This window comes from Protomyctophum parallelum (genome assembly GCF_964188405.1).
Source record: "Protomyctophum parallelum genome assembly, chromosome: 18".
Lineage (NCBI taxonomy): Eukaryota > Metazoa > Chordata > Actinopteri > Myctophiformes > Myctophidae > Protomyctophum > Protomyctophum parallelum.
In genome coordinates this window covers 17782113-17795916 of record NC_139716.1, presented here as the reverse complement: position 1 = coordinate 17795916, position 13804 = coordinate 17782113, and the positions used below count along the sequence as shown (strand labels likewise).

Below are 13804 nucleotides of genomic sequence, written 5' to 3'. Positions count from 1 at the left end.
TTGTTTTGTACTCTGAATGAAATTGTTGATTTTTAACTTCATTTACTACTCTATCTCACAGTTACATTGCATATCAAGGCTGTGTAGTGTGTATAGTCACCGTTTTAAAGTTTGTAATCAACCAGCATTATGTTTTTGTTTTGTTATTTTTGTTTTTTCAGTATTTTGGTGGTTTTTCTAATAACCTTTCATCTTTTTTTTTTTTTTTTTTTTCTCAATATTTTCAACGCTCATTTTTTGTTCATCTTCCAGTTACTTTTGTGGAGGGTGGAATTCAGATTTATGAAAAATTCAAGTTTTGCCTATGTAGGTAGTGCTTATAGATGCGTCAATTATTAGAGGCTAGTTTGGAGATAGACAATATTGTAATGCATTTATTTTGTTGATATCGTTGTTTGTCGTTGTTATTGTTGATGATGATGTTGTTGTTGTGGGTGTTTTTAATTTTTTTATTGACCAAAGTGGGGACTGCTTTCTATGCAGTGTATGACAAGGTCTTTTTTTATTTTAATTTCATTTTTTTCCACTTTGGCTCAGGCCTGCCGAATGATGCCATGTGTTCCAGTGTATTTTGAATTAGGGAGTTTAGGGAGGGCGGGAGGGTGGGTGGGGTGGGAGGGTATTTTTCTATACATCCTTGGCTACACTATACGGCTGCAAAGTCACTGATTTGGTCTAACTGTGACAAATAGGACTCTTCTTTCTTTCAACTTCCCACCTGGGGTGCTAGCATGTGAACTTGAAGGAGCATCATTTTCACAGGAGAGAGGGCTTGACTTGAGTTTGACAATCATGTATTAAAAAAAAAAAATCGAATGAAAAAAAAATCATCACCGCTTGGAATGAGGAAAAAAAAAGTACCGACAAGTCATGAGATGTTTCACAGTGGACGTTTCTCCAATCTACTTATACGATTAAATGAAGTGCATCGATCGACATTTATCTATTTCTGCGCCGGGGGCGATTAGAAGTCACTGAATGCAAAATCCCCAATGCCTTATCACATCAGCAAAGTGACCTGTGACCAGCGCAACAATCACATACCAACCAATGCTAGTGAGACCTGTCGAAATCAGTTCATGGCAGGCTCAGGCAAGCCTTTACAGAGTATTTTCTAAGTCGATTTGTATAAATAATAAATAAATAAATAAATGTACATACATTATATGCACTAGATCTGTCAATTCCAGGGATGTCACCCAACAAACCCCCCTGTAAGATTCATTGGTCGAGGACCTTGCATTGTTCCTGAGAAAACAAGAGATGGACCACAGTTTCTTCCCCGTTCATCTGATCTCTCGTGGCCATATATGTAACTAAAATAAGAATGCATTAGTAGGATGATAATATAGCACTTAAATACTAGCAGATAGGCAATCGTGTTCTCCCCCTGTATGCTGTTTCAAACCTAGTCCCCAGACAAAAGTCTTAACATCCTGGAACTAAGTACGTATCTCTCAGGCATCTCACACAGGGCATTATTTGTATCAATCACGTCTCATTTGTTCCTTCCGAACATCACGTATATCAACACTAACAGAAAGCAGTGTCTGCAATGCTGTTTTGATGCCTTTTGCACTCTTTCCCAACAATCATGAACGTTCCTAGCTATTTGTGTTGGAGAGAATGGTATCGAGCTACCAAGTGTTCTCCAATTATAATAAACGGCAAACTAATATGAGGAAAATGTATGTTTAAAAAAGAAAAAAGTCTCAAGTCAAGCTTGATCTCCGTTTTCACCCAGATTTATTATTGACAAAAAAAAAGAACAATGATAAAAGTCACCCCGTTCTATGTGCACTTTTCTGTCTTTTTTTTTTTTTTTTTTAGATAAACTAAAAGTGCTTTGCAGCCCTTGGCCATTGTAGACCCCACTGAAGTGCATTGTCCCCGAGTGTGTGTGTGTGTGTGTGTGTGTGTGTGTGTGTGTGTGTGTGTGTGTGTGTGTGTGTGTGTGTGCGCGTGTGTGTGTGTGCGCGTGTGTGTGTGTGTGTGTATGAATGGTAAAGGGTGTCAGGGTCACTGTGCAGTTGGTGTTATTTTTCTTTGTTTTCTTTTAAATAGGAGAACTGTATATATAAAAGGTAGATACCATGATTGCGTGGATAGTAGAGGTCTGTGGGGCTGAGCTCTGATGTGATAGCTTGGGAGGAGTGTGTGTGTGTGCGTTGTGAGCTGAGGATGTATGAGGGAGTGACTCTGACACGACACATCAAGAGAAACATGAGGGTCTTTCTGTTGAAAAGCCTGCCACAGGCCAGGAGTTTGTACACTGTAAACTTTTACCATTTGTTTCAATTTATTTTCCATTTTTCGATAATTTTTTTCTTCTTCCCCGAAGCCCATGTTTGTAAATCTTTTTTCAATTCTGGGGAAAATTTAGTCAATTCCATTTATAGGGGGAAAGAAAATAAATTAATTGTGGGGTTTTGTTTGTTCTAGAGTCTGGATTTCGAGTTAGAACTCCCCAGAACTCTCCCCATTAATAGAATCTCAAGTGTTTCATGAGTTTTCATGTTCCTGTATGTAAATGGTGAAAATATTCTACATTGATCCATAGCTAAAAATAAAATGAAGGCTTTTTTTTTTAACATGTTTAGCGCTTAAGAATTTTCCATTTGGGAAACATTTCATGAATATTTGAATTGTCATTATTTTGTTAGTGTGGCCATAGAGAGTGTGATGTGATTTTTCTGGTTTTGTTTTCTTAAATGGGAACGAATTCTTGTCCAACAAGGCCATGGTTTGATTGTGTTCTTGTAGCAGCTGGGAGGGCATGTGATGTCACAAAGCCAGTAGAACACCCCGTAGATTTAGCCCCGATATCGTCGAGAGCCAGGGTATTGTGACGCCACAGAGTTGTTCTTTTGTGCTCAGCAACAAGTAATTTTCCCATTATGAAAGTCCTCTCTGCACCCATTAGATTATAATTACATAAAATGTAAGCAGTTTGGGTGCTACGGTACACATCTGTTTAGACACGGTATAGGCTGGTCTGCAGGGAGGTGGCCACTTGGCCCACACTGAGTGGAATCCCATAAGAAAAAAACAGACCCTAACTTTAAACCCCTCTAGGCGACACGAAAGCCTCGAGACGGGACATCTCTTGTTTTGCACTTTCCATGATCTCTCCGTGCCCAATTTGACCTAAAAAACCCTCTTCATTCTAACACACGTTAACTATAGCATCACTTTAATTCCAGGTGCTTAAAAACACTCTAAACATTGACTCGCCTCACAACAGGGTACTTTACCTTCCAGTTGATACTAAGTAGACGACATGTATTATGGGCAGTGTTGCGTTACGTCTGTGATGCATTGCTACGTATTGCCAAGTCAGGGTCTGAATCAGGGCCCTATAAACTGTACGCTCTTCACCAAGCCCTTTTGCACCTTGAAACTTTGAATCGGTGTTGCACCATCATTGTTAGCTTACTGGGCCTTATCTGAATGAAAATGTCTACTGGTTTGTCACCAAGTGACAGGTTTTTGACACCGCACAGCCTCTGCCTATGAGGCTGCGGTCGATTGGAGAGCAGTACAGTTGTATGCAAGGAGAACCAGTGGCACTCATGCAATATCTGTGTTGTACCTGTTTACTGAATGTCCAGCGCTGGGTAGGGAGGCCTGGAAGGATTGATTGGAAAGAAAGTAAACATTATAAAAAAGCGCATTTTCAAGAACTCCATTTATTTTGTTTTTGTTATTGTTTTCATTTTACACAAGCAATACACATGTTCCATATGTTTGGCTAGCTGCTAGCCTCTAGGCATCAGGTTCTTGTAAACATAAAAACCAGCATTTTTACAGTACGTAACATTCACCAAAAGAAGACTAGCAATGCAGTGCCTGTTTCGAGCTGTCCAAGTGTCAGTTGTATATACTAATGTGATAGATTTACTTTGATATCTGACAGGAATGGCGTCATCCAGGACAGAATGTGACTAAAATCATCATCTGAATCTCTGTTCTTTCTGTAATTGCTTGATGTCCTTATTTTGTTTTTTTATGTCTTCCCAAGAGCAATTTATTGGAAATTTCTTTTAAATTCTCTGTCAGTATACAATGCCCACATTATGCTTGCGCAGTTATGAGGAAAAATGTGTAATTTTTTTGTGGGGGTGGTGGGGCGGGGGTGGGAAGGGTGCCAGTGCTACATTATGTTCAAGTGCAGTGAAAGGTTGAAATAATGTCTTTTCATTAAGATTTTAGTCACCAGTTTTCTCTGCAGGGTTGATTTTGTATCCCTTTGGGTCTTGTGGCACTTTTATTTCCCACTGCGCATACATCATTTACTTGTTGAATCATGGTGGATTTTATTTAAAAAAAAGACGAAGAAAAAAAAAAGAAAAAAGAAAAGAAACAAAAAAAAGAAAGAAAATAACAACAACAACAACACCAACAAAACAATATGTAAAACAGTCTCCAGTAGTGATCGTAGTTACACTGCAAGTGTGTGCAAAGGTCTATGTATGTATCTGAATGTACGTTTTAGAGGACTTTTGGAAACTTTTTTTTTTTTTTAATCTTTTTCATTTACAGTTTAGGAGCCACAGGTGTCCATTGTGAACTGTATAGGGAAGGCCTTGATATCCCTTCTTTTACTATTGATTTTATTTTCATTTTTTTTAGAAGCGCCAAGCAGTAGGCGACGCCTTCAAAAGCTGGTTACATTTGGTGCAGGGGCTAAAATTGCCACAAGATTGAAATCAGTGTAAATATAAGGCTCAACTTTTTGTGATTGTTACTGTTATATCCAGCCTATACTGCTAGCAGCTGTTTTTACCGCAGTCAATTACTGGAAGTGGATATATTTCCTATGCAAAACTGTTTAAACAATAAAATGAGCTATGCTACAAAAAAGACTCATACCCTCCCAGAATTGCGGCTTTTCCTTGTGTCTTCTGCAGTTGTCATGTTATTTACAAGTAGATTAATTGGACACAAACACAGGTTTCAGGTAGAGAACTCTATTTGTCAATGAATTCTCAACTTGTGAATGTTCATGAATGTTTATTATGAAGTTACACATTCAGTGTAATCTTATTTACACTAGTCAACACAGACGAACACATCACCTGCGGCTCGGTAAAGTCAAGTAGGTCAGGTCAAGGACAAACTGTATTTGAACACAAAAAAACACCATTCCTCTTGTGAAACAAAAGTTGACAAAGGGTAAACAGTTTACTTCATCGGCTACTGGGGGTAAGATCAGGACATCGCTCATGACTATTTAAACCCACCATCAGACTAATTGGATTTGGTTGATCTCCGTAATCGCAGGAATCCATCTGCAGCCATGCAGGCTTCTCTCCCTCTGCTAAAAGTAAAAGTCATGTTAGGTTTCTGTGTCTCCCGAGTCCACGCGGGTCTTGTGATCCGGCGTCGACGTAGGAGAGTAGGACCCAATGTCCTGTGCTGGCATTGCTGGAGCTAATCTTCTGTAAACACCTCCAATCCCTCAGGAATGGGACATGTGCTACAGTGTGTGGGACCCAAGCATGGGGTCATGCAAGTTAACTCCATGTGGGTCACTGGGTCAAGTCCAACCAGCACCAATCTATGAAGCTTTCATAATGGGATTTGGGGACGTCGAAGGAGGCCCTAATGCACCAATTAAGTCCTATTATGGCCCATGTGACAGGTTCAAGTCTCAGTTGGACACTCGGCTGCGACAACCAGCTTGGCGGCGGCTAGCTGCTGCCGTGGCCATTCCTGTAGATATGGGTCTGACGCAACGCAACACCGTCCGCGCCCCAGTTCGGGTGGAAGAGGACACTGCGGGATAGTATAGTTGAAATTGGTACCATGACAGAAAACCCACCTGGCGCCCCGGGGCATACATATATACTAGAGAGCTCATTTAGGCCGTCATTAGAGAGGACCAACATTGTGCCGTGGCGATATAAAATTACCCCCATGTTATAAATGGTAATCATTATGCTATTTATCAAAATTGGCCGGTTGAGTCAACATCTGGCTTCAATAGGGGCTCCGGCTCTACTCTGTGTTAGGGTCTTGGCAGAATCATGTACCCCTGCATATTTTCCATTCTTTTTTTTCCTTCTTTTTTTTCTTTCTTTCTTTTTTCCCCATTTTTTATCAAGGCCTGCTGTCAGTGATTTGACGAAGCTAAATAGATGGCCGATTCCGCCCTATTATGTTTCACAGGGCTCAAGCAAAGGGGATTTGGTGATTTGCCTTTGTATTTTGTCCTCCCCCCCCCCCCACCACACCCCCCTCCCACACCCTCCGACCTTCCCTCTCTGGGTAAGGATCTGACAGGGAGGAGGGGGGGGAGGGGGGCTATCCTTAAAACCCCAATTCTCCGCTCTCTTGTCTGTCGTCGTCCCCCCCCCCCGTTTCTTATTCTGTCACTTCTCTGTTACATGATTCCAGAATCACATGAATATTATCCCGGGCATAGAGAGCTCTGCTTCTCTTTGACTTTAGTTAGCTTGTGCAGGTTGGTTAGGTCTCTACACACACACACACACACACACACACACACACACACACACAGTGATGTGTTCATTTAACTCACAGCGTAAGGATAATCTTTAGGAATTGACGCTTACAGGCGGTAGCTGCTTTCATTGTAAAGTCACTCTGGATTAAAGTGTCAGCCAAAGTCCCAAAAATGTGACCCAACAAAGAGAAATGTAAATGTAAAATGGGTTCTCTTTGACATTTGAAAGAGTGTGTGGCGCTGCCCTCGTTGACCACCGGGACAGCGCAGAGAGGATGAAGGGATGAAAAGAAGCACACAGAGTGTGTAGGCTCTACACTCTGACACATACCTGTGACCAGAGAGAGGCTAGACTGGGTGCTTGGATCTGGGCCCATGCCCACACAAAGAGCCCTGTCACACTATACTGTACCAAGCTGCTGGGTGTGTGTGTGTGTGTGTGTGTGTGTGTGTGTGTGTGTGTGTGTGTGTGTGTGTGTGTGCGTGCGTGCGTGCGTGCGTGCGTGCGTGCGTGCGTGCGTGCGTGCGTGCGTGCGTGCGTGCGTGCGTGCGTGCGTGCGTGCGTGCGTGCGTGCGTGCGTGCGTGCGTGCGTGCGTGCGTGCGTGCGTGCGTGCGTGCGTGCGTGCGCGCCCGCCCGCCCGCCCGCCTGCCTGTGTCTGTGTCTGTGTCTGTGTGTGCGTGTGCGTGTGCGTGTGTGTGTGTGTGTGTGTGTGTGTGTGTGTGTGTGTGTCCACAGTCTATATCTTTACATTGCCATGGAGTGTGGGGGCACTTGACGCTTGACTTTACTTTCAGTGACATTGAATCAGAGCAAACGATGCCTATATAGCCTCAAATGCCATTCAACGATTTATCATTCTTTAAATCAATATAATTTTAGAGTGGAAGGGAAAAAAAGTGTCTTCATTCCACTAAATGAAATGAAATGAAATGGCAGTGACAGGGGGGGCATTATACCACACTGTGAATTTGGATTGACTCAAATTGACTGGAATAACAAAACAACGGTGTGCTTCAAAACGGATTTTCAAACAGAATGCAAATTGATAATATCTCCCCCTCATAAAAGAGACACTCATGGGCTCAGCCTGTGTGTTTGTGTCTACTTTTCCCCTTCTTCTTCTTCTTCTTCTTCAAAAACCTGGTTGAAGAGGTCTCTCCCCCGAATAAAAGAGGTGGTTGTCTGTGAAAACACACTACACTCTCAGCGCTGTTTATTCCCACACACATTTGCATAAATTTCATAGTCTAAGTCAGGGACTCTGCTGGGCTAATGCGTTGCTCTTATAGTCTATGTGGAAGTCGTGGGTCCAGGGCCACCACACACTGAAGGTTGCTTGTTATCTTTTATTGAATGCAACCCTAGTATTACACCCCGGTGGATTGAGTGTAGGTCTTAAGACCGTGGGATTATTTGCTCACATAGCCTACTATGAAAGCATGCCTGTTTTGGATGCAATTGCACGCAAAAAGAAACAGGTGTTCCCTAAGGCCCTGTTTGTGCTCGTGTTTGTGTGTGTAGTGCATCTGTTGTGTGCCTGCATGCATGCGTGCATACGTGAGCGTTGCATGTGTTGTGGTGTGGTGTGGCTTTTTGTTTGTGGGCTCCTGATTAAGTTTGTGACGTTCGTGTGTTAAAAGAAAGAGCGCACACGCACACGCACACACACACACACACACACACACACACACACACACACACACACACACACACACACACACACACACACACACACACATAAACGCAGTCTATAAAAGTGTGCATGTTTGTGTGTGTGTGTGTGTGCATGCGTGTGTGTTCTTACATTCACGCATCCATGCATTTCTGTAACGGTGTGTGCATGTGTGTGTTTGTGTGTGACTTGATGGGGGTGGATGGGTGGGGGGGGGGGTGTTTTATTGAAAAGTGTTCCTCTCCTCCCCTGTTCAACATGCTGGATTAGCTCCACTGGTTTCCCATGGAGCCCCCCCCCCCCCCCCCCCCCCCTCTCTGTACATTTGCATAAGGCGCAGACGGAGCAGAGATGTGACAAACAAACCTGGCACACAGCACCGGCTGGCTGGCTTTTTTTTACATGAACTCACCCCCTCCTCTCTCTCTCCCCCATCTCCCCCTCTCTCTCCCATCTCTCCCCTCTCTCTCTCCCCCTCTCTCCCCCATCTCCCCCCCTCTCCCCCATCTCCCCCTCTCTCCCCCATCTTGCCCCTCTCTCTCTCTCCCCATCTCACCCCGTCTCTCTCTCCCCATCTCCCCCACTCTCTCTCCCCCATCTTGCCCCTCTCTCTCTCTCTCTCTCCCCATCTCACCCCTCTCTCTCCCCCATCTCTCCTTCTCTCTCTCCCCATCTCACCCCTCTCTCTCCCCCATCTCCCCATCTCTCCTTCTCTCTCTCCCCATCTCACCCCGTCTCTCTCTCCCTCTCTCTCCCCCATCTCCCCCTCTCTCCATGATAGAATATAGAGAGCCTCTCCCCCCCCCCCCTCTCTCTCTCCCCCTCTCTCAACTCAAGCGCGTGCACACATGTCACGGTGTGTACGTGGGTGATCACGTCGCATGCTGAGCATGTGCACGGACGGTCACACACACACACTGCACATGCACAAACACACAAACGCAAGCACTCCAAACTTCCAAAGCTCTACCACCCCCCCGCCCCCAACCCCCTGAAAAAAAGAAAAGAAAAGCCGCTGTACACATGAGTACATTGTGTACAACGGCATGAAAGACAGACTCAACTTTGAGACCTGTATTCTTTATGTGATCATAGCAGGGGGGGAGGGGGGGGCTTTGCAAAGGGTTGCAGGAGGTGAGGATAGCTTTCATTGCTCTGTCATTTGGACAATGTTCCCTGTCCACCCTCCTCTTGTCTCCTCTCCCTTGCTCTTTCTCTCTCTCTCTCTCTCTCCCCCTCTCTCTTTCTCCCTCTCTCTTCTCTTCCTCCAAAGATCGTAATGTTCACCTTAAAACATCTTTACTGTACTGTGGCTACATTACATTGCTCTCTGCGCCGCTGTCCGGCCGCCAAGTTCCTATCAAGAACCTGATTTATGGCGCTTGATGCATTCCTTGGCCCTGCGCGCAGGGCCGTTTAGCTGAAATATGAGAGGAGATGCGGAGAGAACACCACTTCAAGTGAGTTTCACTTCTTGCCTGCCTTGCATGTGCAACTGCAAAAGACCCAAACTTTCTCCAACAGGACACTTAAAAAGCCAGTGAGCAAGAGACACACTAAATGACTTTGAGGTTGTTGTATTTCGGCTATATGTGCGATCCATATCCATCTCATCAGCACAGTTTGTTAGGTGATAGCAAGAAGAGGAGGAAAAAAGACCCAACTGTAAACTATCATGAAAACCTTTCAGGAGAACCACAAACCTCCCTTTGTTTAATGTGACGCACAGCTTTCACCCTCCCAAATAACACCAGGATTTAAAACTGTTAACCACGACTCCCTTCGCCTTTCCTCTCTGCTTGCATGTAGAAAATTGCATGCAGGTGTACAGTATGTACAGTATAGGGAGAGAAAGGAAGAAAGTCCAGCACATCTGTGGGTGTATTTTGCTGTACACCTTCTTTGTTGTAAAAAGAATAGTCCCCTTATAAATATTTATATATGGATTTGGGATGCTTTTGCATCTTCATTTAGGCCATCAAGAGGGAGAATGCAGCTACTGCCAGAATATCATACTCAAGTAGAAGTATTGTTACTTTAATCAAACGTTACTCAAGTAATATTACTGGTGTAGCTCTACAGTACTGAATTGAAAGTAGTGTCAGGTGATTTTAGAATGTACAAGTAAAAGCTACTCGATTACAATAACAACAAAAGTAAGGCAAATTGTAATTAGTAACTTTCCGGTCCAGTCAAAATCCATACGAGACGAGTGACAGCCGTTTGCATTTTGAGAAGGCATTTTGCTCTGTTAAAAAGGACTATGTTGACTGTACTCATGCGTTGTTTTGTCTGCTCCTGAGTTACAACATTGTGATTATATGCTTTATTAAGTGCTGAAGTGCTTTCTCTTGAGTAGAAGCAGATGTCACCACAGACTGTGTCACTATGTGTGTCTGCTTTGGGGTGCCTCAGTCAGTCAGTGCCTGTGGTCAGTGGCTCTGCCTCCCTGCGGTTCCACCGGCACAACGCCTCCTCCAAAGAAGTGGGTAGAGAAAATACAGACAGAGAGCGTCAAGGTTTTTATACCGTTGGATGATCTAGGCTAGCAACACGTCTCCATTTCCTGTCGTCCCCATGTGTCATTTTGCGCAATTTGTTTTGATTGTAGCTGCCCTGGTTGCTGACTGGTTCTGGGGGGTTGGGGGAGGGAGGGAGGGAGGGGAAGGGGGGGTCGGGGGCGTCAAAAGAATGATTGCGGTGAATGATATGCAGTCTGTGTTGTAAAAAGGAGGGTGCTGATGTAGAAATGATGTGTAAAAAGTAGGCAGTAAAATAAGTGTATAGGAATCCTTATACCAGATGGGAAAGGCCCATAGGCCAGGAACTTGGCTCGTTTCTCTGTAGTTTGAACGGCTTGATGTACTTAATACAAACACGCTAAACAAGACCAGACCGGGGGGGTTGAATTGAAATTGTTTTTTGGGCCAATAATTCTTCGAGTTTTAATCTGCCCGTGAGTGACAAATGTGTGGGGGGTATGCCACTGTGGCAAGCGAGGGTGGGGTCAAATGGTGGTCGTGAGGGAGAGGGGAGAGACAGGTGTGGCCCGATGAGACAACGAGTGGCACCTGAACCCCATTAACCTTAACTATATATTCCCCCTCTGTTTGTCAGTAGGCCGAGAGGAGACAGGGGCCTGGAACTAGAACAGGAAGACTAATGGCGCTATATTAGGTGGTGTGACTTAAAGTGTGCACAGAGTGAGTGCTTTTGGATTTGTCTCACAGTTCATTTCGTTCATTTACTTGTACACATAAGTGTTCCGATTTCAAATATAAAGTACTCGCCATGCACGGGTGCCACGGGTGCGTTAGAAATGTCCTGGTACAGCGATTAGCACTGCTGCATTCCACGTCGGTTAATAATCCGAGGCGCCCCGGCTATTTTTCTCAAACGGGGTGTGTTCGGGGAAAACTCACAGTTGCACACCGGCAGCGCACGTCGCCTATTAGTTTGTATTGGGCAGTGTGGTCAACGTGCCTATATTGAACACACCCAGTGTATCAGTGTGCAACACACCTCCCAACCGATAGGGGCGTGTAGTTGAAAGCCTATGGCAAAGAGAAACAGCTCAGATAAAAAGGCCGTTTATTAAAACGTAGAATGCAGCAGTGCTAATTTGAACACCCGTGGGGAGTAATATGTAAATGTAGCGTTCCCAAAAAACAGGCTGGTCATGTTGAACAGAGAGTTCAGACGTTATGCTGATTGATGTCAAGTGCTCCTGGTCTTTGGCTTTGGAAGAGTTATCTTCACTCGCCAACTGAACTGTCTCTGACCACAGGCATGACCAGGGGTCGATTCGTTCCATTTTGTTTTGTTACTGCGTGACCCCTGCACTACACCTAATCTGTTACTTCCCAACCCCTGGAGATAGATTTTTTGAGTGGTACTCTAAATATATGCCCATTTCCTGTGTCAGAGAACAATGCTCGTCGACCCCCCCCCCCCCCCTTCGATGGTATTAATTAGCTATTGCACATCTGTAAGTGCACATACCTATTTCATTGGCTTATTATGTTCTGTTGACTTGCGTGTGCGCGCATTACAACAACAATGCCGTGGCACTTTGGCACCTGCGTTGCATTACAAAGCAAGAGGCTTTGGCTAATAAGCTGCAGGTGCACGTTTGGCAAATGGGCAAGAAAGGATAGGGGGAGGGAGGGAGGGGGAGGGGGGGGGGGGAGTTACCTGCTGTTTGCTGGTTGGCGTCCATGCATTGGCAGCTACGGTGATGTCATCCTCCTGGCTCCTGCCCACGACCTGGCAATGGATTCTATACCTTGCACCATTAACACTCACTTGCAGCAAAATTAGACAGTGGAAATGAGCCCTTTTATTTGTTTAGCATTACAGGACATTATTTTATAGCCTTCACATCAAAGCGCATTTCTCCCCAAGCGTTCGCTCTTGTCCAACCCGAGTTGATTCTTCTCCGGTCGCTGTGTCACTGATTATTGATGTTAATGAGCAAGGTGATTTGCATAATTTCTTTATTGCTGTGCTGGCCGGTATACAATGTATAGATTGGATGATAGAAGCGACCACAGGAGGGGCGTGTCTCATTGACAGTGTTGGAGTTAAAGTGACAACCAGTAAGGTGGCCTTTCTCCTCTCATGACCATCTAATTGTGTGATGAATGACACAATCTATATACTTTGGCGTTGTAATATTGCACTCCCACCTGTGAAAATAGGAGATGGAATAATTGTTTACATTGGGGCATACCTTATGTATAATATGCAGGCAATGTAATTTCCTGCTCAAATTGGTATTTTTAGTTGGGCCCTGCATAACCATCTGCTTATCATCCCCTCATTTGTTTGTTTGTTTTTTGCATCTCCTATCCCCAAATTTTTTTGTATTTTGGCATTCTCTCAAAATATGCAGTATACTCTGAAAACATATAATATACCTTCTTTTTTTCCTCCTGGTGTTTATTTAGAAGATTGATGAGTAAAATTCTCATCATTATGGCTTTTCAATCCCTCACCTGCTTAACATTTACTGTACGTTCTGCATTAAGCCCCACAATGTATGGTGTACGGTCTAATAGCTTCCAGAGCTTCATGTTGGCTCTGGCACGATGCTGGGATGGAGTGAGAATTCTCTCCTTTTGGCAGCTCTAAAACTGAGACTGCCTTCGGCAGCAAATGTTTGTAGCTTCACACAGATCGAGGAACGGAGATACATACAAGCGTGTTGGGTTTTTTTTGGAGAAGGGTGTTCATAACAGACAGTTTTCAGATAGAGCGCTTCCAGCTAAAAATAAATAAAATTAAGCCATGAAATCACAGGCTGGCGACCATGGATGCTGAAATCCCAACTCAGTGGGAGAGTTTAAACCTGGGGGAGGAAAAAAAAATGTTTTGTTTTCAACTTTGCGGATCAAGGTAGGAGGGGCCTTGTGGTTTCATTAATTACAAAGTGGGTTTGAACCCTATGGCATCCCAAATCTGATGAGCTTTTATCATAGGCAAACCTTTTGGCAAAACAATAGGCAAAGATTCAATGAAAACAGTCCCATCTACAAACTTGCGACACCTTCTGGGCTTGTAGATCATCCATTTTTTTAAGAAAAAGGACCGGGGCAAGTTTAGACCCCTGGGGGACCCCAGTCAACAAAGTATAGGGTTTAAAATTAATTCTTCCAACAC

At 44.2% G+C, this 13804-nt stretch overlaps 1 protein-coding gene across 1 annotated transcript in view; it reads left to right on the top strand.

Annotated features, from left to right (window-relative positions):
* The window catches only part of LOC310876001 (nuclear factor 1 B-type-like), a gene marked incomplete at its 3' end in the record, with an annotated part of 107712 nt that extends 98289 nt beyond the window's left edge, over positions 1–9423 (top strand). Inside the window, exon 12 of the mRNA XM_083789449.1 lies at positions 9417–9423. Coding sequence (XP_083645575.1) covers positions 9417–9423 — 7 coding nt within the window. The remainder of the gene's footprint in view (positions 1–9416) is intronic.
* Positions 9424–13804: the final 4381 nt, after the last annotated feature.